Source organism: Dermochelys coriacea, chromosome 1, assembly GCF_009764565.3.
Source record: "Dermochelys coriacea isolate rDerCor1 chromosome 1, rDerCor1.pri.v4, whole genome shotgun sequence".
NCBI classification, from domain to species: domain Eukaryota; kingdom Metazoa; phylum Chordata; order Testudines; family Dermochelyidae; genus Dermochelys; species Dermochelys coriacea.
This window is the reverse complement of record NC_050068.2, coordinates 207,913,169-207,939,858: the sequence shown is the minus strand read 5'-3', so window position 1 is coordinate 207,939,858 and position 26,690 is coordinate 207,913,169. Positions and strand designations below refer to the sequence as shown.

The 26,690-nt window shown below is 42.6% G+C and overlaps 1 protein-coding gene across 7 annotated transcripts in view; it reads left to right on the top strand.

Annotated features, from left to right (window-relative positions):
• Positions 1 to 19,680, top strand: part of GDAP2 (ganglioside induced differentiation associated protein 2) — a 51,358-nt gene extending 31,678 nt beyond the window's left edge. For 4 of the 7 annotated variants that reach the window (XM_038388098.2, XM_038388097.2, XM_038388102.2 and 1 more), the window contains 7 exons: positions 1,574 to 1,724; positions 2,759 to 2,835; positions 5,869 to 5,945; positions 6,707 to 6,846; positions 7,618 to 7,672; positions 17,489 to 17,632; positions 18,955 to 19,680. In XM_038388098.2, coding sequence (XP_038244026.1) covers positions 1,574 to 1,724; positions 2,759 to 2,835; positions 5,869 to 5,945; positions 6,707 to 6,846; positions 7,618 to 7,672; positions 17,489 to 17,632; positions 18,955 to 18,999 — 689 coding nt within the window. In that variant the 3' untranslated portion in view covers positions 19,000 to 19,680. The remainder of the gene's footprint in view (positions 1 to 1,573; positions 1,725 to 2,758; positions 2,836 to 5,868; positions 5,946 to 6,706; positions 6,847 to 7,617; positions 7,673 to 17,488; positions 17,633 to 18,954) is intronic. The other 3 variants (XM_038388100.2, XM_043512968.1, XM_043512972.1) reach the window with 3 other exon arrangements.
• Positions 19,681 to 26,690: the final 7,010 nt, after the last annotated feature.

Below are 26,690 nucleotides of genomic sequence, written 5' to 3'. Positions count from 1 at the left end.
AAATAAGAGTTTGAGTTAGCAACAAGACAACCTGATGGGGATGAGACATTGAATGGTGGGTAATGAGGTAGAGTTGGCTCCCATTCCTGCTGCAGATGGTAGTGGACAGTCTATCAGATGTTCTTACTCAGTCTGATCACTCAGAGCCATGACCGCTCTCTGCATCTCACCCCAGGTTCTCTGTTCTTTTTGATGTGGCTCCTGAATGAGCAGCAAGAAACTGCTTTAGTGACTCAGATATGTAACTCTTTTTCTTCTGTCACTTTTTCCCTCAAGTCTCTGACTAGAGGGCAAGTACTGGTCATTACTGCTCATCAGAGTCAGTCATGCACCACCAGCTGCTGAGGCAGGGAAATAGTTAGATTCTCTCCCTCTGAAAGTTCCCTCAAGTCATATTCTGGAAACATGGGCCTAAGAGTGGGAAGTCAACTCTAAGTACATACCTTCTGAGAACAAAAATTGTTTGTTCCTTTCTGTCCCACGCCTTCAGAGTCCTCCAAGTCCTGGGAATTCCTCTTCCCCTCTTACATCACACTTTTTCTGTCCAAAGAGTAGGATGTGGCTGTCTCTGGGTCTAACCAACTGTCTAAGCAACTATCTCCACCTCTGCTGACACAGGAGCAAAAGGATGAGCCAGAGGCCTATGCTCAGATTTTCCCTCCCACCCCACCATTGCCCCTCATTCTGATGCATTGCACTAGTCTGAGATGACTGAGAAATCTGCTCTCCTAGTAATTAAAATGGATAGGGTGGGGGTTGAAGAGGGGCTGGAAACTTCAACAGTCTTTCTCTTGAAATCACCTAAGTTCAGGCATTTTTACCACCATCTCATGAAAGTCTGCTCTGATCATGGTTGGGTGACGTGGTGGTAACATCCAAGCCCTTTCTATGATGTAGCTTCCAGCATTATTGTTGGTGGAGCTGCACCTAGTGGTGAATTACAGATCTGTTTGGTTTTTTTGTTTTTGTGGGTGTTTTTGTTTTGTTTTGTTCTCCCTTAGAGTAGACAAGGCCAAACCATCTGTTCCTAGGATGCATGTCTACAGTCGCCATGGCACTCAGTTTATAGGTGTATAGATGCTAAGCCCAGAAGAAGGCCATTATCTAGTCTGACCTCTAGTTTAAGAGCTGGAGAAAATACTTTTAGCATTTACAAAGCAAACATATTTTCAAGACACTTTATAAACATTGGAGTAACACTGGAAATAGTTCATTGTTATCACTCTACTGGTTGGGGCTAGGGGCAAGTAGGATTGATTTGCCCAAGATTGATTTGCAGACCAAGTCGCTAACAGAGCTAAGATTAGGTTTCAGGAGTTCCTTGTTCTCGGCTCCTTGCTAAGTTCAATAGAGGTCATTGGCCTATCAAATGGAACCGCAGAAAATTTGGGCATCATAACGTGTCTTTTTTTTTTTTTTTTTTTTGTCGTGACTACAGTCACCTTGTGACTTGGTTGTGTCTTTTTGATGCATTGTCATGATGCAACAGTCCCATGTTCATTATTGTGGTTCTCTTGTGTGTAGTTTGAGCTCTGGCTTCCTTACAGCTTCCTCACCCGTGCTTCTATTGCAGATAACTCGGATGAGGAGGGGCTGGAAGCAGATATTTCATTCATTGGTTCCCACGCATTTGCCCGCATGGAGGGAGATGTTGATAAACAGAGGCGCCTCATTCTTCAGGGACAGTTGTCGGAGGCAGCACTGCAGAAACAGCATCAGAGAAAGTGAGAACACATTGCCTGTTTCTCTATATGCATGTCTTAGCTAGGCCTGTGACTCTGGGAAAGATCCTTAATGGCCTTTTTCCATGTTTCACAAACTTGTCTGTTAGCAGGAAAGCATGGACAAGGCCTAGTTTCATTCTAGATCCCTGGAGTAGCCGAGGCCAGGGGCGGAAGCAGAGCCAAAGCCGGGCTGCAGTGGGGACGGGCCCCACGCTGTGGGGACCTCTGACCTAGACACATTGGAGCAGTTGTACTGCCTGTTTACCACTAGATGGCACAGTTCCATCATAGCTTTCAGTAACAGAGCCTAGCCTGTCTTTTTCTAAGACAGACACACCTGTTTCACAACTCATGCCCTTTTGAATCCTGGGCACCTAATAAACTCTTTTTCTTCCTATGCCTTTAAAGTTGGAGGGAAGAGAGAATTTTGAGTTGCTCCTTATTTTTTCAGCTGAATTGTGTTTTTACCCTGCTCTTTGCATATCAGAGGCAGGTTTAACTTCCTCCTAGGGAGCCAGTCCTATGTTATGATTCTCATATTTTGGGCATGAGGCATGGCTTTCAGTGTTTGTTGAAGCACTGATTTGTTTATATACATTTGGTATTAAAAGGCCAATGTCACTAGTTAGGCTCAACTTCTGGATTTAAAAAACAATTCCTTTTCACTGTTTTAAATATTTAACCCAAATCGTGTTGTTTGGATGTGCAAATTCTCCTTAAAAGTTGGCAGCCAAAATGCAATACCATTGCACTTGTGCATGAGGGCTAGAAAAGAGAATCAATTAAGTGTCCCAAGCAAAGTAACCAACAGCATAACTAGACAGCAGTCAATATTCCTTTATTTTCGAACACTCCCCATTGAAGCACTTTGGAAGCAGCTTCCTTACTCAAAAGATTGCAACGTTGACAGTTCTATAACACGAAGTGTAGCAGATCCAGCTCCTCTGATTTTTCCAGGCTGATCTTCATGCTTTCTAACACAGATGAAAGAGAGAGACCACTCTGACCCCATGTGTGTGTTTTGACTTTTCTAGTTACAATCGCTGGCTATGTCAGGCAAGAGCTGAAGACCTGTCTGACGTTGCTTCTCTCAAAGCCTTATATCAGACAGGTGAGTTCAAGATCCCAAAGGCTGTTTCTCATAGACTCACCAGTAGGAAATGGAATGGCCATTTCCACCTTTGTGTGAAGGAAGGCTCTTGGGATGAAGCCTGAGCAAGTGTTTTAATCTAATGACAGATTAAAAAGTCTGTCCTACTTCAATGCCAGGCAGGCTACAGCCAAACAAGACTTCTTGCATATGGAAACTAGAATGAGATGTGATGAACTGGGGCCATAAGTAGATCCCTACAAATCTGTAGATATCTGCGGACCGTGTTTGCGGATTGGATGCAGATACGATTTTTTTCTCCACAGGCTCTAACCATAAGTAATTTGACATCCATCATAGAAAATCTGCATCTACAAATTCAAGTGGGTTCCTGAATGCAAAGATCTCTAAAGCTGAGCTCAAGAGCTGGCATCTGCTGTGTTTGTTGGGGTATTAGTAATTGGGAAGGAAAATATGAGGGCTTAATACAAAAAATATAAGGTGGGCAAAGAGCTAGTTGAAGTGGAGAAGGCAACAGGTTATGCTGAAATGAGAGCTGTCAGTCTGGAGGGAAGTAACTAGTGAAGAGTCTCCAGGTTTGTCTTGGGACCAATCTTCATTACTATTTTCATAGTGACCTTGTCACAAAAGGTAGGAATGTGCTAATGAAGTTTGCTGATGACCATGTTGGAAGGCCTCATCAATGCAGAGGAGGATTGGAGTATTATACAGGAAGAACTGGATAACCTTGAGAACCAAAGCAATAGAAATGGGGTGAAATTTAATACTACAAAGTGCAAGGTCATTCACTGAGGGACCAATAGGAATTTCTGCTATAAGCTGTGGGCTCATCAGTTGGAAAAAAGTGTAGAGGAGAAAGACCTGGTGTATTAGTTGATCACAGGATGATTGAGCCACCAATGTAATGCAGCCATGAGAAGGGCAGGTATGATCCTAGGATATTTCAGGTGAGGTATTTCCAGTAAAAAGAGAGAAGTATTGATGCCATTTGTACAAAGCATTGGTGAGACCTCATCTGGAATACTGTGTACAATTCTGGTCATCATGTTTAAGAGAGGAATTCAGACTGGATCAAATGCAGAGAAGGGCTACTAGGGTGATCAGAGAAATGCAGAGGAGACTCGAAGAGTTTGGCTTGCTTAGTGTAGCAGAACAAAAGCCAAGAAGGAGAACTGGTTGCTCTGTATAAATACCTCAGTGGAAAAACACCAGAGGGAGGAGAGCTGTTTAAACTAGTGTACATTATTGGCACATTAACAAATGGGTATAAGCTGGCCATGAATAAATTGGGACTGGAAATTAGAAGGTTCCTGATCATCGGAGGAGCAAGTTCTGGAACAGTCTTCCAGTAGGAGTGGCGAGGTCAAACAACCTAGCTGATTTTAAAATGGAACTTGATAAATCTATAAACAGGATTATATGACGGGGTTGCCGTGGTATCAGGGGGACTGGACTCTGACCCAGGAGGTCCCTTCCAGGCTAATATCCTGTTTTTCAGCTTTTTAGCTTCAGTCACCATGCTCCTGGCCCTCTGTATTTGTTAGATGAGTGTCCTGGTTAGTAGTTACTAATTCTATGAGGGGATGGTGGGAGTGTGAGATAATCCCAGAATTCAGAGTTCCCAGTGCTACTTGGTGTTGAAAGGTGGGTAAGGAACAAGTTTAAAGTAAGCAGGTAAAGCTCCAATGGACTTGAACTGTGCTTAACCTAAGGGAAATAAGGTTTAGACCATCCAGTCTTGTGCAATCCAGTCCATCTTCCCATGCAAAGTTAGGGACAGTATGGTTTGCCTGGTTTCCATACCATGTCATAAATCTAGACCAATTAACCAAGAATCACAGATATGTCCACTTAATTACTATAGAGAAGGATTCCTCTTGTTCTGCCTTGAAAGCCTTCCTATATTGTACACTCCAAATCAGCTTCCCGGTAATGATCAGAGGGCAACAGCAGCAACAAACTGAGAAGAGGGAGTTGAGATGACGGGTTCAGTGAATGAATGTTATTTTTAGGGGGCAGGAAGCAATAATTCCCTGTTAGTATTTGGGAGGGATGTGGCAGATGAAATATAATTATTACATTTGTCAAAGTACAGGAACATTCTTGCTAGCAGCATTATTAAAGGTTTTGAATCTGTACAGTCATTGGCTTAAGTCAATTATGTCTCACATACCAGATATTTAACCTGTAAAACTCCCTAAAAAGTCAAATAACCTCTCCATTTATAGCTACAAAGAAGTGTACTCTTCTTATAAAAAAAAAAAAAAAAAAAACCCAGTCCTAGTAGCTACTGATTAAAGTAACTTTCTATATTATTTTACAATGTGCTTATATTTACACACAGGCTAGATGGCATTTGATTCCCCTCGCCCTACACTCTGGTTTTATAACTCTTCTTCCCCATTTATATATAAATATCATGGAGAAAACTCCCATCAAGGAAATCTACAATGTATTCAGCTACCTTTTGGAGGGTGGGAGTGTATATTATACCTTTCAAGGAATTAATACCATATTTCACATTGTAAACATACTATCTAAATTAAGCAATTGTAGCTAAGTTGCTCATGTTTGCGTCAATGAGAACTTAAATATATGAAGCCCTTTTATGCTAATGTGATTGCAGTCGTTTGAGAGTGTGGTACCTGTTATAGGTTATATATCCAGAACAACACACCCTTTTGGTAGTGATACAGCTGAAAGTGGAGCCTTCTAAATAGTAGGGGCTATGTCAGTAAATTGCTGGAACCTCCAGGGTTATTGATTGCAGCCTCCATCTTCAAGGAGAGCAACTCTGTATTAAAGACTACCGTTTCCAGGTGCAAGGCATCCTTCTGTTTAGATCAAAATGAGTACTATGTAATGGGAGCAGTAGTCTCTACACTCCATCTCCTATTAAGAATGCGAGTTAATGACATTGTAGAATGCTTGTAGTTAGCTGCCCCTGATTTACAAGAAGAGTTTCAAAAACTCGGACTTCTTTATGAAAGTTATTCAAAGATAAAAGCTTGTGGTGCTCATTTTATTCTGTAGGTGTGGATAATTGTGGTCGCACAGTGATGGTGGTAGTTGGAAGGAATATTCCTGTAACTCTGATAGACATGGAAAAGGTAAAATCTTCATATAAAATTATAGAGCTGTGGCAGTGATTCTTTAGTTAAGGTTGAAAGGCAGTTTCTATTAAGTACAACTATCTCATACTGTACCTTCAGCACTAACTTTAGCAGGATATCTCTAGAGGAGTGTGTCTATGCAGAAATCTTCCTACAACAGCAGATTATGTACAAACTGCTTGCATAGATACTTTAACGTGAAAATATATCCTATCTAAAACTTTGCATATGAAGGTTTTCTGGCAGAAACTTTTCTAGGGAAGTGACTAGATCCTCTTTAGGGAAGCACTGGCGCCTGGCATTGGCCACTGCTGGAAGACAGGATACTGGGCTAGATGGATCATAGGTCTGACCCAGTATGGCCGTTCTTTAGCAGTGCAGTGTAGCGGCCCCCCCCCCCCTTCCTTCCCAAGAGATGTAAAGGTGCTTCTGTAGCTGGAGACTCTGAAGAAGTGAGGTGCAGTGAGCAAACTTGTTTCTTGCACATATAAAATGCCAGGGATCCTGTTCCGCACACAAAGTATGTGGAGGTTAGGGGCATGGAGCAGAGTAAAGGTTGGTTGTAGAAATCGCCAGACAATATTTTTGAGCCAGTGTTTAAGACTTCAGCGTTGCTTCATGTTTTTATAATTAAAATATAATATCAGCTTGTCTTAAAGACTTTTGATCTGAATAATACTAGTGTTGGAAGGAAATCTGTTAGCACAGAATGGGACTGTGACAGATTTTTCTGCTGAAAATATATATGTCTTCCTCAGGCACTCTTGTACTTCATCCATGTCATGGACCATATTGCAGTGAAGGAGTATGTCATAGTATACTTCCACACGCTCACTAGTGATTACAATCACCTGGACTCCGACTTCCTGAAGAAACTGTATGACATCGTTGACATCAAGTGAGTGTCATGAGTAGGAAGAGAAACCCTTCTCCTCTACTCCTCTCCCCATACAAACCTTTAAGACAGACCCCTTTATCCAGTTTGCTTCCATAGCTAAAGGATTGCTGGGAAGAATTTCACAGGGGCCAATAGACCCAGATGTCTAACAAAACCAGTAGAGATTAGGAAGAAAGGCCTGTTTCCTTTCCTGCTCTGAATCAAACCATTTAAACAAATTTCTAGGCATTTTTGTAATGCTTATTGTAACTTGTGAGTGCCTCAGTTCAACAGGAGATTAATTCTAGTTCTTGCATGCTTGTGTCATATACTGGTCTCTGCAATCCCTGCCTGTTGCATATCGATCAATAGTGAAGGCAGGCATGTTTGCACCCATATATTTTATGTGAGCTCATTCCATCTGCCTCTAAAGCTTGTGTTTCCAAAAGACAGTATTGTTCACTGGGATGCTCCATCCATTTTGCTGGAGGAGACGTATAGTCCGCACTAACAGTTGTAACTAATGTGAAACCCTCTTTGCACGATGGACTGGAGGATCTGATAGGATTTATCTAGAGATGCAGGGAAACTCTTTGCCTCGCTTATTCTTAGGGCAGCTGCCCTTTGACCTGGATTTGAATGCTATGGGTCAGGGTTAGCACCACAAGCACTTGTGCACAAGTGGGCAAATGTCTCCAAACACTCTTAAGCTGTGTTTTTGGCTGAATTTAATAGGATGAGCGCATTACTTTTTTTTTTTTTTAACAAGCGTCACTTTCTTCTTTAAACCAGGTACAAGAGAAATTTGAAGGCAGTGTATTTCGTCCACCCAACATTTCGCTCAAAGGTGAAGTATACTGTACCAAAGGCCAAGAATGCAGACTTCTGAAATAAAATAGGGCATAAAATTATAGTATAAGGGGAGAAGTCATGAGAGAGAGACTTCAAAACACTAGGCCATATCTGCTAGATAAGTGTTTTCCAAGAGCTAGTACACATTTGTGTACTGTTGTTTCTAGCTTATGTGGCTGGTACACTAGCCTTTCCCTTCCTGCCTTAGTGATGAACCTCTGTGCTGGGCCCCTGTGTATCACTACTGCTCACTTCCCATTTTACTATGTGTGCTCTGACCTGCAGGGATGCTTCATCTCTCAGGTTGCTATTAACCCAAGTTGCATTGCTGGTTAGTGCACATGAATGAACAATGGCACAGAGCCTCATTATTAAGGTAAAAAGAAAAGGAGTACTGGTGGCACCTTAGAGACTAACAAATTTATTAGAGCATAAGCTTTCGTGAGCTACAGCTCACTTCATCGGATGCACTGGTGATGGCTTATCTTAAGTGATCACTCTCCTTACAGTGTGTATGATAAACCCATTGTTTCATGTTCTCTGTGTGTGTGTGTGTATCATACACACTGTAAGGAGAGTGATCACTTAAGATAAGCCATCACCAGTGCATCCGATGAAGTGAGCTGTAGCTCACGAAAGCTTATGCTCTAATAAATTTGTTAGTCTCTAAGGTGCCACCAGTACTCCTTTTCTTTTTGCGAATACAGACTAACACGGCTGCTACTCTGAAACCTGTCATTATTAAGGTACTGAATGGATGCAGACATTAGCTGTTACAGCAGAGGTCCTAGTCTGATAAACTGGAATAGTTGTCTTGAAAGGCTGAGAATGAAGCTGATCAGTGTCACAGGTGGTTGGGGTACATATCTCTGGGTGTCCTCTAACAAAATTTAAAGTTTTCAGACCACATTTAATTCAAAGAAAAGAGGCATAAGTCCTTTCTCCTGCTCTCTGGCTTAAAATATGACATTCAGCTGTGTGAACCCAGAAACCTGAATCTTTTTCTCTTTGTGGTTCACCACATGGGCCTTTTTTACTCCCAAGGACAGTTATGGTACAAAAGCAGTGTCAGTGCAAGCTTCATACACATGCACCTCATCACCAGGGTGCCTCAAACCTGATCTGATGTGGGTATTCAAGAGGCAGAGGGGGAAAACTTGATTTCCATGGCCATTATTTGGCCTCCGCTGAGATTGCCTGCCTGCCTGCTTCCCTCCCCTCTTGTTGGCCTTAGGTCAGCTCAGGAACACGCAGCACAGCTGATAGAGACCTAACAATTATTTTCACATAGGCCACCAAATAGCCTTCATATTTGCTATGGTAACTGCTTGCTTGCGTCACATTCAAACCCATTAACCTGTAGATGAGTCTCCCACTGCCTGTGTCCTGGTCTTTTCCAAAAAACTGAGTAGCAGTGATGAGCTAGCAATGGGCTCAGTCAGGATCCTAGATTGTAATATTAAAATAATAAGGTGGAAAAGGGAAGAAGAATTCCTTTTGGGGAGGCCTAAGCAAGGCTTCAGCTTTTTATTTCCTGTGGATTTTTCTAACCTCTTCAAAAGGACCTGTTACTGCTTTGCTCTATGGTCTCTAGAGGCGACCAGAAGGTGGTGCTGCTTCTCTTCCTTTTTCTCAACTGTGGATCAAAACAGTAATCAGGGTATTCTGCTTGGAAGGTGCTAAAGTGGCAGCATTGGCCCTAACTAACATCTTACGTGCTCGCACTTTCAAATTAGATGTCAGACTACAGGTCTGACCTGCCATCTTCATTAGAGAGCCTTTGTCACTTTATGTAAAATAGGAGTAAGAGTAGGAGGGTGGTCCCCAAGGTCCAGGCCAGATTCCATTGCAAATGTGTTTTATTCTGCTTTGGCGCCTCCCTGCAATTTCAATAAGTTGAAACATGATAGAGGAATGTAGGTGATTGTACTTAGATTATGAGTTGGGCAAACAATTCTGGTGGTTCCTTGATTTCATTTTATTAATGCCACCACCATTTATATAGTTCTTTACACTTGTCAAATATTGTACTAGAATGAACTTATTAATTCCATACCAGTGTAGCCGTCAGCCCTTCTCTTCCCTCATCCATTTGGGTAGTTGTCCATCCCAAAGAGTAGCTTTTTGTAGTAGCCTCCATTCTGTACCACAAATTGCATGTATAGTCAGCCTTCTGACCATCGCTTAGTTAACATTCTGAAACCTATGAGGTTTTCTTTTGTTGTGTTGTTTTTTTTCCTTACATGGGGATGAACACAAAGCGTATTAGGCCAATGGCAATGCCTGCTGACCAGAAGGTTGTGGTAGGTGGTTAATTCCATAGTCTGTGCTAATTAATAGTTTAGTTTGTGAACACTGAATAGGTTGCCATTTCCTGCAACAGTAAGACAGCACTCAGATATCCTGCTGATAAGAACAGCATGAAGGTTTAGATTTAGGGTTTACAGTAGACATGGTCAGTGTGTGGCCTATGAGTGCCCTGTCTTTAATATGAAGATGTGCTCAGAGCAGACTGTGTTCCAGTATGCATTGTCCCATCTTGATCTCATCAGCATTCCAATCAGATTAATTTGTAGCATTGCATGTTTGGACCTGTAGTCCTTGCGTCCCTGACATCTATGTTAAAAATAAAACTGGCTGACTCATCTGGTCATTTTATGATAGGTGGGGCTGATAGTGCTGCCTCATATTAAGGTTCCCTGATAGTTCCCTTTTAAAAAACCCTGTTTTCAGTTGCTTGTAACTTTGCCAAACTTAAATCATTTGGGATGAAATTTTCCATGTCCCGTATCTGCCTTATGATTTGTTGGATTTTTTGTTTGGTTGGTTTTGGGTGGTTGTTGGGGTTTTTTTGTTTGTTTGTTTTTTGAAAATTTCACCCAAAATCGTTCAACTGTTTGAGAATGAGATTTGAAAAATCCATTGTTTTGCCCATATTTAAAACATCTGGTTACCTTTTTTCTTTTAAAAGTTCTGAAAACTTTATGCTTTGGAGCAGGGATTGAAACTGAGCAGGGAGGTATCCTTTGTGTCAGGGCTATGCCTTTGCTGTCCCTGTGAAAATTTGGCCACATAGGCCTTTGAAAAAGTGCAATTCACGTGCTCAGTAGAGACTCATTAGATTTTTAGCAGATAAATTCTCTAAAGTGTCTGTCCACACTAGGCATGCTCCCTGCAGTTGTAGCTCTGGGCTACAGCAGGCCATTCTGATTCCAGGCATCTGAACAGAGTGCCACGATTCTGTCTCCTGTGCTTTCAATGAGCCTTGCTGAGCCTAAGCCACATGGAGGAAGAGCCTGCCTGAATCAAATGCAGGGGGAACCAGAGCTAGACTGGTGGGAGGAGATAGGGACAAGAAGCCTAAGCGCAGGGAGGTGGAGACTGGGACTGGCAGCTGGAAGAGAAGCAGAAGAGGAGAAGCAGTGACTGACTGGGCAAGGAGACAGACCGGGCCTGAGAACTAGTGAGGCAGAGGAAGGAGGTGAGTGCAAAGGGAAGACAGATCTGATGACGATCCGTGGTACAGAGGGAAAACTGAGATTAGCTGGGCAAAGAGACAGGGCCAATTGGGGGTGAGGGAGAGGGATGCTGAGATTGGATGAGGAGTCTGGGGATGGTGGATTGGGGCTGGGAGCCACAGTGGGTGGTGGGTGAGTGGAGGCCAGGGTTATGGGGATAAAATGGATGAGGTGCTTTTTGGGTGGAGGGGCTGGGAATGGTGGGGCAAAGGAAACTGAGGACAAGGAGTTAAGGGATTGGTGACACTGGGACTGAAATGTAGAGTCCAGAGGGGTGAGACTAAGACTTGCTGGGGCAAGGAGACTGGAACTGATATGAGTAGCCTGAAGTAAAGAAAACAGGACTGGGATGAAGAACCAGGGGGTGGTAAAGAGACAGGACTGAGATAAATTGGAGGGAATAGGGCAAAAGGGGTCACGCTTCAGGTAAACAGACAGAAGGATCTGTGACCATGCAGGGGTTCTCAACCTTTTTCTTTCTGAGGCCCCAGCCAACATGGTTAAAAATTCCCTGGCCCAGCTGTGCCACAACAACTGGCCGGTGTTAGGGGGTAGCAAGCAGGGCAGTTGTCTGGGGCCCCATGCCACAAAGGGCACCGCAAAGCTAAGTTGCTCAGGATTTGGCTTTAGCCCTGGGTGGTGGGGCTCGGGGCCCTGGGCTGCAGTCTGACACAGCAGAGCTTTGCCTTTCTGCCCTGGGCCCTAGCGAGTCTAACGCTGGCCATGCTTGGCAGACCCCCTGAAACCTGCTCGTGTCCTCCCAGGGGGCCACAGACCCCTGGTTGAGAACCACTGTATTAGAGCACACTTCCTGCCCAAGCCTGTAGTGGAACGCAAGATCTCTGAGTCTCACCATTACTCTGTCATCTATGAACTCTCCGGGCAAAGTGTCTCATTCCCCTTCTAGTGCTAGTCCTCCTATTGCTATGAGTTGCTCTATTAGATCAAGTGGCAGAACTCTGAGCAGTGCATGTAAAGGTTGCAACCTGCTGCTGAACCGTGTCATTGTCAGTATGGTTCCACAAGATGGAATTCAATTTTTTCATATTGCTTTTTTTAAAAAACTAGAAAATTACAGGTTTCAGAGTAGTAGCCGTGTTAGTCTGTATCTGCAAAAACAGGAGGACTTGTGGCACCTTAGAAACTAACAAATTTATTACAGCATAAGCTCTCGTGGGCTACAGCCCACTTCATCGGCTGCATAGAATGGAACATATAGTAAAAAGATAGATAGAGATAGAAATATAGATATATACATACATACAGAGAGAGAGAGAGAGAGAGAGGGTAGAAGTAGCCATACCAACTGTAAGAGGCTAATTAAGATGAGCTATTATCAGCAGGAGAAAAACACTTTTGTAGTGATAATCAAGATGGCCCATTTACATGCACACAAAAAACTATTAAGACCATTATTAAAGTTGCAAATTCAAGTACTTAAAAGTTAGGAAATCCCAGAATTAAGGTTGCATGTGCAACCATAATTTAGCCTCCTGTGCATATGCATTATGATGCCATCTTTAATTACATGATCAAATACTATTTTTTCCCACCAGACCCCTGCCTCAATCACTGCATAGGATGGACCTGCTCTAGGGATGAATCAGGGTTGTGTAGTAAAGATGTCTGGTTGTAGGACTTCTGCCGTGAGGTGGTAGTACCAGGAAGGGTGGGTGTAGACCCGCCCCTCAGCTAAGGGGGTGGAACCATTTAGTCCAGGCTACTAGTGATTTATGAGGACAATGAGAAAAAAAAATAGGATTGGGAAAGGTGTCAAAAATCCAGGGGGGACACCAAACAGAGAGTCCTAGACAGCACCCACTGCTCCTCAAAGGCATGTAAGGAGTCGGGGGACACCACCCAGAGAAACTCTGCTCAGAGGCATGATCGGATAAAGGAACAGAAATAGATGCCACTGCTGCAAAGCACTCCCTTCTGTTCAGCTTCCTCCTCCTGGATAGATGGCTGGCCATCTTGGCCAGCACCAGGAGAAGATTGACAAGGCGGTCTCATGACTTTGTAGCACAGTGTGGTAACCTGTTGTCAAGGAAGTGAATGTTGTGGTGGCCTGTAGTCCTCTTTCCCTTTCAGACCTATCAGAATTCATGTGTAGAACAAAAAAAATCTAGAGGTTCCAAGTGGAAATAGTCATGCACAGATCTTGCTTGTGAGGTAAATAAAAAGCCTGCCCAAGTCTTTAGGTTTCTTGTCAGAGACTGCAACAGAGTTCTGAAATAGCTACAAGCAGGAAAAACATACTGGGGATTAGTATGCAGAGAAAAATGCAGTGTGTCCTCCTCTGCTTCAAATTGCAGAATGCAGTTCTGCTACTTTAGGGGCCTTTCAGCCAGAGGAAATATAGGGAAGTAAAATGGAATTAAACAAAGATGGAATTTGACCAAGCTAGTATTCTAAGGCAGGGTTTCTCAACAATTGGATCACAAACCCCAAAGGGAGGGGGCACAAAAGACAATCCAGGGCCCTAAGGCAGTGAAATTTTTGTTACAATCTAAAACAAAGAAAATCTCACTCCCTTACCTATAAAGGTCAAATTATTCTCAGTCAACCTCTTAAATCACACACACTGTAATAATAATTGTGAAGTGCTTTGAGATCTGCAGATGAAAAGTGCCATATAAAGAGTTAGTTGATATTATTATATAGACTTATTGTTACATTTACTAGAGAATACCAATGATAAGACAGTAGTGACAATTTTTGCTTTGAATAGGGGTCACCAGCCAGAAATCGTAGAGAAACATTGCTGTAAGGAAAAAATGTTGTGGGATCTTTAATGATAATCAGAGCCTCAGTTTTGCAGGTCATGCAAAAGACAATACCTCCAGCAGCATTGTCCCCACAACATCGTGCAGAGGTTTTCAGTCTGTACTGACTTGGAGGGAAAATGCCCCCCTGTTGAATTACCGGCCCAACACCACTTCTTACATGGGTAAAGTTGAGCAGAGGTAAGGAGAACAGGGAGAAAACAATGGAGAAGAGCCAGGGCTGAATTTTCTGGAGGCTTCAAATCTGGTGTCCCAAGAATTCTGGAGATTCTGTTCTCATTGATATATGTTAAAGGAATGCTAATCATTTTATTGTCAATAGCTTTCCAATTTTCCCTTTACTTTTTCTTATGCTGGACGTCCAAGAAACCCCAGCCTTCAGGCCCTTCATCCCGGCAACTTGCCATGCACCTGAAGATAGCTGGATAAAGTTCCCTCTGGAGCCTGTAAATGCCATTCCTCCAAGCAGAAGGTGTCATTAGAATGACACTGCTCTTGCACTGGCCTTAATCATATCTTCTGGGCTTCTTGTCTTTGACTTAAATGTTTTTCTTGGGGTGTTTTTTTCAGACTGTAATCTGTTTTCATGTCTCTCCATTGTCTTCTACCTAATCTCCTTATCCCTCCCCAACTTTACTCCTGCAAGGAGAGCATTTGTTTACAAGAGACAGCTCATGGGCCTGCAGCTGGCTATTGAAGGAGAATCCATCTCCTTATGGAGTGTGAGATGAGACACGCAATAGGAAGTAGCCAGTAGGAGATAGCTTGACTCGCATGGTCTTTTCAGTCTCTGAGCCAGGAGAGTCCCATAAGATCTAAATTGCTTAGATGCCTTAGAAGTGCATGTTTCTCTCTGCTTTGCTTTTCAGTGTTCCTAGGGTAGGACACTGTATTTCTCAAGCTCAAGAACAGGAGTTCTTTGCTTTGTAAGCTTTCCCCCATCCCATCCCCCAGTGCCCTCCTCTTACACGTCTCTGCATTGTATTTCATTTCTTAAATCTGTAATGTAAATAATCAATGTTATTGCTGTACTGAATTCTGGCATACTTGATGGCTGCCATCTGTTGTATTTCTATACACTATTTCTGGGCCTGCTGGGCTCTAGAGGTTTTTATCGTGTCTTGGCGGACCAGAGCTGTGCTTGTTTTGTAGGGGCCATGAACATAGTTTATTCTGCCAACCAACATTTGTTTCATTTGAGAAGAGAAACTGTTTTAAATTATGTGCATTGTAAGGCTAATAGCTTTTTATAGAACATGTTGCTCTAAACTAAGTTTGCAGATGTGAGAGCAAAGCAGTGATCCCCGAAACAGAGGGTAATTAAAGCAGTGTGTGATTGGCTAATGCTGAGTAATCCATTGTACACAAAAAGGCAGCTAAACTAATCCTGTTTTCTTTATTCCTGCTCCGATGTGAGCATTCAATGGTCTGCTCAAGAGTCTGGTGCTGCTGGAAGGTGACTGCACTGGAGAGAGAAGTCCTCTATTTAACCCCCCAAAATACTGTATTACTGGATAACATTTTATTGCTACCATTGCATTCAGTGTAACCAATTATGCTTCTGAATATTGACTGTCTGGTGAACTTAACTTCATTGTTTCGATGCTCCATCCTCTCCTGTTGTCAGGGAGTGAAAACTACCATGGTGCAAGATTTGAAATCTGCTATATTCAGACCAGTGACAAAAACACTTTGTTAGAGTGAAGGATCAAGTTACAGTTTTAGGATCAGAGGTCTCTCACCATCAGAACTAATAGCAAATCTGAATGTCAGTGGGAAAACTGGTCATCTCCGCTTTCTAGTAGTGTATACGCTCTGATTCTAGCCTTGGTACATCATAAAATATCAGTCTTAAAACACTGCTCGTTCCAATTGCTTCTCCCTCCCACTACATGCACGCACACACTCAACCTCCCAATCTGGTTGTACTGTTTAAGGATGAGGACACTGTACTTTTCAAGGACGCTATTTGCTTCCTTCAGCTCAAATGTTGAGCTTAAACTAAAGATCTGTTTGGGATGGACGTTTACATACAAAATATCTTATTTTTAATCCACCGTTCTGTCAGATTTTTTCCATTCCGTAAATTGCAGCAACAATATACTCACTCGTGCCAACACCTATATGTTTCTGTTGACATGCTTGATGCCAGTGCAGTAAACGAAAAGGAAACTCTGCTATAGTTCAAGAAACAAAATGTGAAAGGAAAACCATTTTCAGGCTTCTCTCTCTACTCCCCCTCTTCCCCAACACAACTGAAAACAATCCAGGGCCTGCCGTAAGTTTGTTTGCATTAGCAACTTCCAACTCTCATTAGAAGTTGCTCTCTTCTCTCAATGCAAAGCTTTAAATTGCTGCCAAATTTCAGTTCTATTCAGTGTGCCTTCACATGATTTCCTCTGCTAGATAGAACAAACTGCATTTGCCACATTGGTGATCCTGACTTATATATTCTAAAGGTAGTTCCTACGTGGGTTTTGTAATCCAAAGGGAATTATGCTTTGTATTCAATACATAGCTGAACAAGTGGAATAGCTGAGATATTGCAAAGTGAGGGACGAAATGGCCCCTGGACTACAAGTTTGAGACAATGGTAAAAAAATTCCCCAGAACAAATTACTGTATTCACTAGTGTACATACACACAGATCTGTCTCCTCCAGTCAGCAGGGCCTGGACTTACTCTTTGGGTTGGGAGAATGGGATGTGCTGTGGTGTCCCAATAGGAAGATTAGTTGAAGCCAGTTTTACATTGTGCTCTAAAAGTGTGGTTTGAGATCATTCTCTTCTCCCAGAAATAATTTCAATACATGTAGAGCAGTTGCCCACACTAATAGGCCTTAACAAAACAACACCTGGCTGGTAATTCCCTATCTGATTTACGTGTGGGAAGACAAAGCTGAGTCACCTGCTCTACATTGTGTTCTGTTATAAAAAGATCTGAAGGAGACTCAAGGTTAGGACCTAAAATTAAGACTTAGGGTTTTGGGTAACAGATGTAAGTCGGGTCTGATGCCATTTGAGCAGATGTAGGGTATAGGAGAGAGGAAAACAAATACCCAGAACAGAGAGGATGCATCTATCAGTGGGATTTTGGGACAACTGAAGGTCACTTTTTTTTCTAAATTGCCTTAGAAAAAATGGTGCTAACAGGCATTAAAACCAAGGCAAGGAAAGAGATTTATCTGGCTAATCTGGAAGTGAAGAAACTAATTGTAATGTGCAGAGTTTTGGAAATAGCAGAATAGGAAGGAGTAAATAGACACCAATGCCGTGCAGCAATATGGGGGTGTAGAATTAAGAAAAATGTCAGTCTGAGTTTGAAAGCACTACTCTGTAGTGCAAGTAACAGGTTGCTAGACTAGCAATTGAAGTGGACTATTCTTTATTGTTGTGTGCTCGCACTTACAATGCTGAAGCTTGACTGGTTTATACGAGTACAGAATAATATGTTGAACTGAAGACTCAGAAATGGCATCAGTTTAATTCTTTTCTTTTCTATGTTTAGGTCTCCACGTGGTTTTTCACAACCTTTACCATCTCAGGGCTAAAGGACAAAATCCACTATGTGGAAAACCTTCAGCAATTGTTCACAGCCATACCCCCAGAACAGATTGACTTCCCCCCTTTTGTCCTTGAATACGATGCCAGGGTAAGTGGCTTCAGGTGATAAGCATCTGTTTATGCTCCCAAGCGCAGTAGAGTGTCTTACAGCTTTGTGAAGCAGACTGGAATAAGTCATCTTCACCCCTCTCAAAAGGAAGTCTAGATGGATTGCTGGGGAGACTAACAGCTCTTTTTGGACTTCATAGAAACAGTCAGTTGTCCCATGTTAGTCTTTTCTACATCAATCTCTGAGGAGAGGGTTTGGCCCAGAAGCAGCCCTTTATTCCAGTAGAGGCTTCTCTTATATTTTTTGTGTGTAAATTAGGGACACCACTCTTTGCCTAGCCGAGGACCACACCAAGTTTGTATTAAATGAAGACAATTGTAACCAACTTAATCAGTAACCAAATGGAGATGCAGCATGCAGTACTCCACATTGATCTGAGCAGCCTGGATTGAGGACCTGTAGTCCTCATGGGCTCCATAATGAAGATTAGGGTCACTATGGTCTGCTTTTCTTGGGGAGGAGCACTCTTTGATGAAGCATATTGTGTCCATTAACTTGGATGCAGAGGTATGGCTGGTCTGCCTCCTCTTGAATCCTAGATGCTCTACAGGTGCAGATCTTAGAAGTATTCATGTCTCTTATTCTCTCTGCTTGCTTCTCTCCTTCACCTTGCTTATCTCCTGACGGTCTCACTAAGTTTTCCATGGCTTATCGAGTAGCTATATGGTGCTATTAACAGTTTTCTGTAATATTCTGAGAAGTTAACTAACCTAAAACCTGACGCACAGGGGATTGTTGCTGTCTGCCATCCTGCTGCTTTGTGTTGTCTTGTATTGTTTCATGGCCTTCAAATTTTGTTTCCTCTTCCCAGCCCCAAATTCCCACACATTAGGGAAAGGGAGTGGAGAGGAGGAACTGCTCCTGGCTGTCTTAATCCTCTCTTCCTCCTGGACTTCTCCCCAAAGTGCAGGACAAATGTGACTGTGTCATTTTGACCCACCTTTGCCCTCACTTTAAATACAGAGGAACAGACACTACATGTGTCTGTAGGCAGTGTGCCATCTTGAAAGGTTTACTGACCACATTACATGCTGGCATTTGCAGTCTTGATAGGCCACAGCTTTGGATTAAGGCTAAATCAGCTGTGATCTGCTATGTTCAAATCAGGAGCAAGCAATTTGCAGGCTCCCAGCAAGTTGCCAGTGCAGTTCTCAGGTAGGTGAAGTTTGGATGGTACTGTACTAGGATATGAGGGGGTGGTCAAGAATGTTTGTTTAATTATGCCTCCTTTTCATCCCTCAGTTGCATGCACTTGAGAGTTGGGAGACACATTTAGTTAACTTCTCATTCCTTTATTACAGGAAAATGGGCCTTACTATTCTTACCCCTCATCCCCTGACCTGTGATCTACAGCTCTGCAATACTGCTGGTTTCCCATGGATCTGATGACCTGATGCCTGCCGATCCCTTGTGCATTTGTCCATGTACAGAATTCAGAGAAAGGGTTTTGCCTCTAGCTCTCTGGTATTTTTTTACTGATGAGATATTTTCAAGCACACAAGCAATCTGAGAACTTTATGCCACTGTGAATTGTACTACTCTTTCAGATCTATTTATCCAAAGGAAAAGTTGATTTCAGGATCACTTGGTGGATTTTATTTTCTTCTTTTGGAAGGTATTGAGTTTTATGCCTGAATTGACTTTTTTGCTCTCCCAGAAGACCATCAGAGATACTTTAATCATGTTTTTACTGAATATTGTCTGGTTCCAGCTCCATTTATAATATTCTGTTTTACAAATGATATACAGTATCAGCCTGACACTGTTGCTCATCTTATGGTCTATGCTTCAGTTCCAGTTATTTTCCCCTTCTATTAGTGCTGATTGTTCTAGTGATGACCCTGAAAAAGTAGCTGGAATCAGGAATATCACAACCACAGAGTGAGCAAAGCAGTACGCCAAGTGAACTCTGTGGCAGTGTTTAGTACCATAAATGCTATAATCCCTGTCTGTTTTCCCTGGAAGATGTGATAAGTTGAGATGTTGTTGCTCTCCCATTAAGAATAAAATTGAAAAATGTGTCTGAATCTCTCCTGTAATTCTAGGTATTTGTGGTCTCATATCTTTCAAATAGACAGATGCATAAATGTTGTAAATGAATGCCATCTGCTTGACATTGCAGCCAGCACCCTAATTACTCTTGTAGGTATTAAAAGATTCAGTGATGTAGCTTCTATTTTCTTGAAAATAATCAGGCTCTGGGAAAAGACTCTACACTCCCTTCAAAGTGTAACAGGGACCCTATCAACTAGCTTTGAGAGCTCTGTCAAGTAAAGCTTTAAACGTTGACTTCCCAGGGGTGTAAGATTGGAGGTTCAGCATTGCTCATACAATCCATGAAACGTTTTCAAAAGTGGGGGGGGAAGATGCGATCTCATTAAATACATCTGAGATAGTACCTTCCAAATCGCTGTACACCATGACAGAGCCCCTGCTGGATATAGTGTGTGCACAAAAACTTGTTTTGGGATGCGGTGTGGTTCTCTATTGCCTTTTAAGTACCTTCCTTGCACCAGTGAGTAGAGGAAAGAAACCTAATTGTAACCATTCCCAGGCAAAAACCATTTTGTATATTAAAAACCAATTCCTCTTCCTGTCTTTTTGGACCCTCTCTCCTTTCAAGAAAACATAGGAATTGTGGTGGGCTTTGATCATCTGGTGAAGTATATGAGGTGGTTAGTTATTTATACTGCATTCTAAAATTCCCCTGCACATTGAGTACATATGAAACTGTCATTACTGAGCTAATGCAAGAGGTAGACTGCAGTCACCCTCATTGTTAGAGAGGGTAGATGAAGTGGATAGGGCTGTGGTAATTATCAATTTTGACATGGTTTTTTTTGGACCCTTTAGTCTCTGTGGCTGCACATCATGATTGCCTTACAGTCTTCAGTTTGTCACGTCTACAAATTAGGATAACAGCCTTTAAGTTCCTCCAGTGGTACATTCTACTTGTGCCTCAAAGATGGACTTCCAGAGTTTGTGCGGGGGGGGGAGAGGGGCAAGATCTTAGGCTGCACTTCCCTCCCTTCCCCAAAAATTCACCACCAGACATATACCAAGCATGGAAAATTTTAGTCTGTGCGATGGATATTTTGCATATGTGAAGACACCACGGTAAGTCGATCTAAGTAAGTCGACTTCAGCTACATTTTTCAGAGTAGCAGCCGTGTTAGTCTGTATTCGCAAAAAGAAAAGGAGTACTTGTGGCACCTTAGAGACTAACAAATTTATTAGAGCATAAGCTTTCGTGAGCTACAGCTCACTTCATCCGATGAAGTGAGCTGTAGCTCACGAAAGCTTATGCTCTAATAAATTTGTTAGTCTCTAAGGTGCCACAAGTACTCCTTTTCTTTCAGCTACGTTATTCACGTAGCTGAAGTTGCGTAACTTAGATCGATTTTCCTCTCCTCCCCCAGTGTAGACCAGGGCTTAGACCTGGTCTATATTTAAAATGTAGGTCAACATGGCATAACCCCAAGCACCACAGCTAACCTAACCTCTCCAGTGTAGATGCAGCTGGGTCGAGGGAAGAGGACTTCTTGGGGCAACAGAAAAAACGCTTCCATTGTTATTATTTATACTATGAGGTTATGTTAGTATAGCTACGGTGCTATAGCTATGCCATTCTAGTCCCTTTAATGTAGACATGGCCTTAGGTGTTTGTGGAACTTACTTAGGCATGGAGTGAGTTCAGGCACCTACAGGGTTTGACAGGAGTTTTGTGGATCACAGTGGAGCCAAAACTGGGACGTTGGGTGCCGAAACCGGTGACTTAAATGCCTAAGTGTGGAGTTTAGGCACCTAAGTATCTTTGGGGCTCTGTTCCCAAGTACTCAATTCTCATACATGCATATGCCCATTGAGGTAGGTAAATGCTGTTATCCCCAATTAACAAATGGGAATCTGAGACTACAAGATGTGAAATGATTTAGGCAGACACAGCAAAGTCAAGATCAGAATTCAGGAGTCCCCGGGTATCCTTTTGATGCAAGGACTGTGGCTTACCTTCAGGGCTGAAAGTAGGGCCAGAAAGGGTGGGGCCTCAGGCGGAAGGGGAGTGGCTGGAGGGGTCAGCCTCCCCCAGCCAACCCATCCATGCTGCCTGGCCAGGCGGCAGTCAGGAGCCCTAGGCCCTTTTAAATTGCCAGCCCCGGGGCAGCTGCCCTTTTGCCTCACCTGTTGCCGGCTCTGGCTGCCGATGGGGGAAGGCGCAGCAACCTTAAAGGGCTGCCAATGGGGGAGGCAAAAGGGGCAGGGATATTAAAGCGCTTTAACATGGGCTGCATACAGGCCAGTACCGGCTCACTTTCACCCCTGCTTACCTTCCACTCATAGAGATGTAACTATACTGTTGGTGCTCAATGAAAGAGCATGCTGTTGATGCTGCACTGAGTCTCTTCCCTTGCTGTGTCCCTTTGGCTCATAAACTGTGTTTATATCGTCCTCAGCATTTCAGTACTTGTCAGTAACTGACAAAGATGTTCATTATCTGGGGATTGTTGGCAGCACTTAATATACAATTTCTGATTGGTATTTCAGTAATACTTAGTGTGCCTCAGGGCCTCTGCTTTTCCAGTGGCAAAACTGCTAAAATCCAGAAACTCTAGTGCAACAAAACTCTGGGAGTTCAGAAATGTCTTGTTGCCTGAGATATCATTCCCTTGCAGCCCATTGAGCTGTGCTTTTTTCATTCACTTTTCAATGATTGTGAAAAGCAGCAGTACTCTGATACACCTCAGCCACTACTGCCTGTATGCACCCCATTCTTTGCCCCAGCTGTTCTACAGCTGCCCTCACACAGCAGCTGTTTATAACAAGCAATGAATTTTCAGTGTCTCTAACAATTTGTGTATTTTTCCATCCCAGTTAACCATCTGCTGTTTTTCACACCCATATCTCTTTCAGGAGGGCTGTAACTCATCTCTGCTTAACAGGCAGATTTAAGGTAATTCATTCACATAAAGTGTTGTGAAAACAGAACTTTTTTCTGCTTCAGCAACTTAAAAACTCTATCCTGTTGGCTCACAGATGGCTTGAAGAGGCAAGGTAGGTGAGGTAATATGTTTTATTAATATATTTATTAACTTCTGCTTGGAGTCATGCAGTCCTGTTCTGAAGGCTGCTGTATCTGCATGTTTCTCTAAAATTCTAGTTCAGTAATCTAAAAAATGACCCAACTCCATCAAACTCAAATCTGCCTCTGTAGCATTTGCTAACCAGAAAGAAGATCTTGGTAATGTGCACCTCTTTGTGCATTTGTCCCTTGAAATACTTCATGTTTTAAAAAAAAAAACAATTTACTTGAGTCTTACAACCTTGTGTACTCCAGGTCAAGCGGGATCTAAATAGCACAGCACGAACATAGAATCATAGAATATTAGGGTTGGAAGAGACCTCAGGAGGTCATCTAGTCCAACCCCCTGCTCAGAGCAGGACCAACCCCAACTAAATCATCCCAGCCAAGGCTTTGTCAAGCTGGGCTGTAAAAACCTCTAAGGATGGAGATTCCACCACCTCCCTAGGTAACCCATTCCAGTGCTTCACCACCCTCCTAGTGAAATATTTCAGAGTAGCAGCCGTGTTTAGTCTGTGTCCGCAAAAAGAAAAGGAATACTTGCGGCACCTTAGAGACTTAATAAATTTATTTGAGTATAAGCTTTCGTGAAAGCTTATGCTCACATAAATTTGTTAGTCTCTAAGGTGCCACAAGTACTCCTTTTCTTTTTCCTAGTGAAATAGTATTTCCTAATATCCAACCTAGACCTCCCCCACTGTAACTTGAGACCATTGCTCCTTGTTTTATTATCTGCCGCCACTGAGAACAGCCGAGCTCCATCCTCTTTGGAACCCTCCATCAGGTAGTTGAAGGCTGCTATCAAATCCCCCCTCACTCTTCTCTTCTGCAGACTAAATAACCTCAGTTCCTTCAGCCTCCCTCAGCCTCTCCTAGTAAGTCATGTGCCCCAGCCCGCTAATTATTTTTGTTGCCCTCTGCTGGACTCTCTCCAATTTGTCCACATCCCTTCTGTAGTAGGGGGACCAAAGTTGGACACAATACTCCAGATGTGGTCTCACCAGCTCCGAATAGAGGGGAATAATCACTTCCCTCTATCTCCTGGCAATGCTCCTACTAATACAGTCCCATATGCTGTTGACCTTCTTGGCAATGAGGGCACACTGCTGACTCATATCTAGCATCTTGTCCACTGTAATCCCCAGGTCCTTTTCTGCAGAACTGCTGCTTAGCCAGTCGGTCCCCAGCCTGTAGGGGTGCATGGGATTCTTCCTTCCTAAGTACAGGACTCCGCTGTACATGTCCTTGTTGAACCTCATCAGATTTCTTTTGGCCCAATCCTCCAATTTGTCTGGGTCACTCTGGACCCTATTCCTACCCTCCAGCGTATCTACCTCTCCCCCGAGCTTACTGTCATCTGCGAACTTGCTGAGGGTGCAATTAATCCCATCATCCAGATCACTGATAAAGATGTTGAACAAAACCGGCCACAGGACCGAACCCTGAGGCACTCCACTTGATACCGGCTGCCAACAAGACATTGAGCCATTGATCACTACCCATTGAGCCAGACAATCTAGCTAGCTTTCTAGCCACCTTTATAATCCATTCATCCAATCCATACTTTTTTAACTTGCTGGCAAGAATACTGCAGGAGACAGTATCAAACACTGCACTCTACTGTGGCAGGTTAAATATGGTGGCATTTTCAGATACTTCTTTTAAAATGGAGATTTATTTTATTGAATTAAACATGCTAATGAAATATCCAAACAGTAAAGTAGTTAGGGTGTTATTTGATATTAAATTTACTTTTACACTTCCCTTTTAAATTTTCCATGTGCACACACACTTTTGTACTGAAAACATAGCTTAATTGTAGATGCTGTCTTGGACTGGAGTGGGATCTAGTGTAAACTGGGTAGGGGGCAGATAATTTTTGACACCTAGGAAGGTGGGGGAGGCAGTTTAGGATTATGGGATAAGCATATTAGTTGGACGGTTCTGCTTCAAATTATCAGCAATGAAATAGTTTTGGAGTCAATGCCCTATTGAAGTCAATGAGGCAATTCATACTTCATTAACTGCTTGTTTCATGCCTTCTGCAGATGCATGGCATAGCTATATGGGGAAATTTACTGGCATAATTATACCCCTATAGTTATACTGGCATAGCTCCCTATATGACTCTAGCAGTATAATTTCCCTGTGTAGACAAACCCTTAGGAGACAGCATTGTGGCAGTTACACCTGAGTCATACCTGTAAGGTTTTTATCACAAACAAGAGCTGCAAACTGAATTATTTTAAATGAAACCTCAGATTTTGGAGCACATTTCTGTAGCAAGGAGTGGATTCTGCAATCACAAAATCACAGAGTACATGGTGATCTGCTCATAAATGTTTATTAGCCATTGTCTACACATTTATTTACCCGTTTAGATTTCCCATTCTAACTGGGTAGATATGATTTCCTTGATTATTATATCTTAAGAGCTCAGTGCTCTCTTCTCAGAAGGAAACTCCTAATATAGAAGAACATAAGAATGGTTATAATGGGTCAGACCAATGGTCCATCTAGCTCAATATCCTGTCTCTGACAATGGCCAGTATCAGATGCCTCAGGCGGAATGAACAGAACAGGGCAATTATTGGAGTGATCCACACCCTGTTGTCTAGTCCCAGCTTCTGGCAGTCCAGTTTCGGCACACTAAGCATGGGGTTGAGCCTTCTTGGCTAATAGCCATTGATGGATCTATCCTCCATGAACTTATCTAGTTCTTTTTTTACCCCAATTATGCTTTTGACCTTCACAACATCACCTGTCAATGAGTTCCACAGGTTGACTGCGTTGTGTGAATCCTTATGTTTGTTTTAAAGCTGCCACCTATTAATTTCCTTGGCTCTTGTGTTATGTGAAGGGGTAGATAGCACTTCCCCTATTTCCACACCAGTCACGATTTTATAGACCTCTCTCATATCCCTCCATAGTTGTCTGTTTTCTAAGCTGAAGAGTTCCAGTCTTTTGAATCTCTCCTCACATGGAAGCTAATCATTTTTGCTGCCCTTCTCTGTATCTTTTCTAGTTCTAATATATCTTTCTTAAGATGGGGAGATTAGAACTGCACACAGTAGTCAAAGTGTGGGCATACCATGGATTTCTCTAGTGGCATTATGAGATCTTCTTTTATCTATTCCTTTCTTAATGGTTCCTAACATTCTATTAACTTTTTTGACTGCTGCTGCACTCTGAGCAGATGGTTTCAGAGAACTGTCCACAGTGAACTATCCAAGATCTCCTCATTGATGGTAACAGCTAATTTAGAATCAATCATTTTATAAGTATGGTTGGCATGTTTTCCAATGTACATTCCTTTGCACTTACCAAGATTGAATTTCATCTGCCATTTTGTTGCCCACTCACCCAGTTTTGTGAGAGCCCTTTGCAACTCTTAGTTAAGTCCAAAGCTGACTGCAATCTTGAGTCATTTTGTATTATCTGAAAACTTTGCCACCTCACTGTTTACCTTTTCCAGATCATTTGTCTACGTTGAATAGCACTGGTCTCAGTACAGATCCTTGGAGACCCCACTATTAATTACTTTCCATTATGAAAACTGACCTTTATTCCCACTCTTTTTTTTTCCTATCTTTTAACCACTTACTGATCCATGAGAGGAAGCTTCCCTCTTATCCCATGACTGCTTACCTTGCTTAGAAGCCTTTGGCAATCCCTGTTGTTTCACTGGAGGGCCATATCTAGGTAAGAGGGCCATTCTAATAGAGCCATATGGCACACTGTATGACACTTCTCATGCCTGGATCAGAAGATTGTTTTTAATTTCCACTCCCAGATGTGCCCTGTATTCCAGTCATGACACCTTGATTAGTAAGGTTGTTGGGGGAGCAGGGCTCTTCTCTACCTGTGTCTTGATCAAGATCTCCTGTCACTGTTCAGAAAGATTAAGTGTCCTGGACTATATGGTGTTTCTTATTCAAAGCAATTTGGATGCCTTTTGCT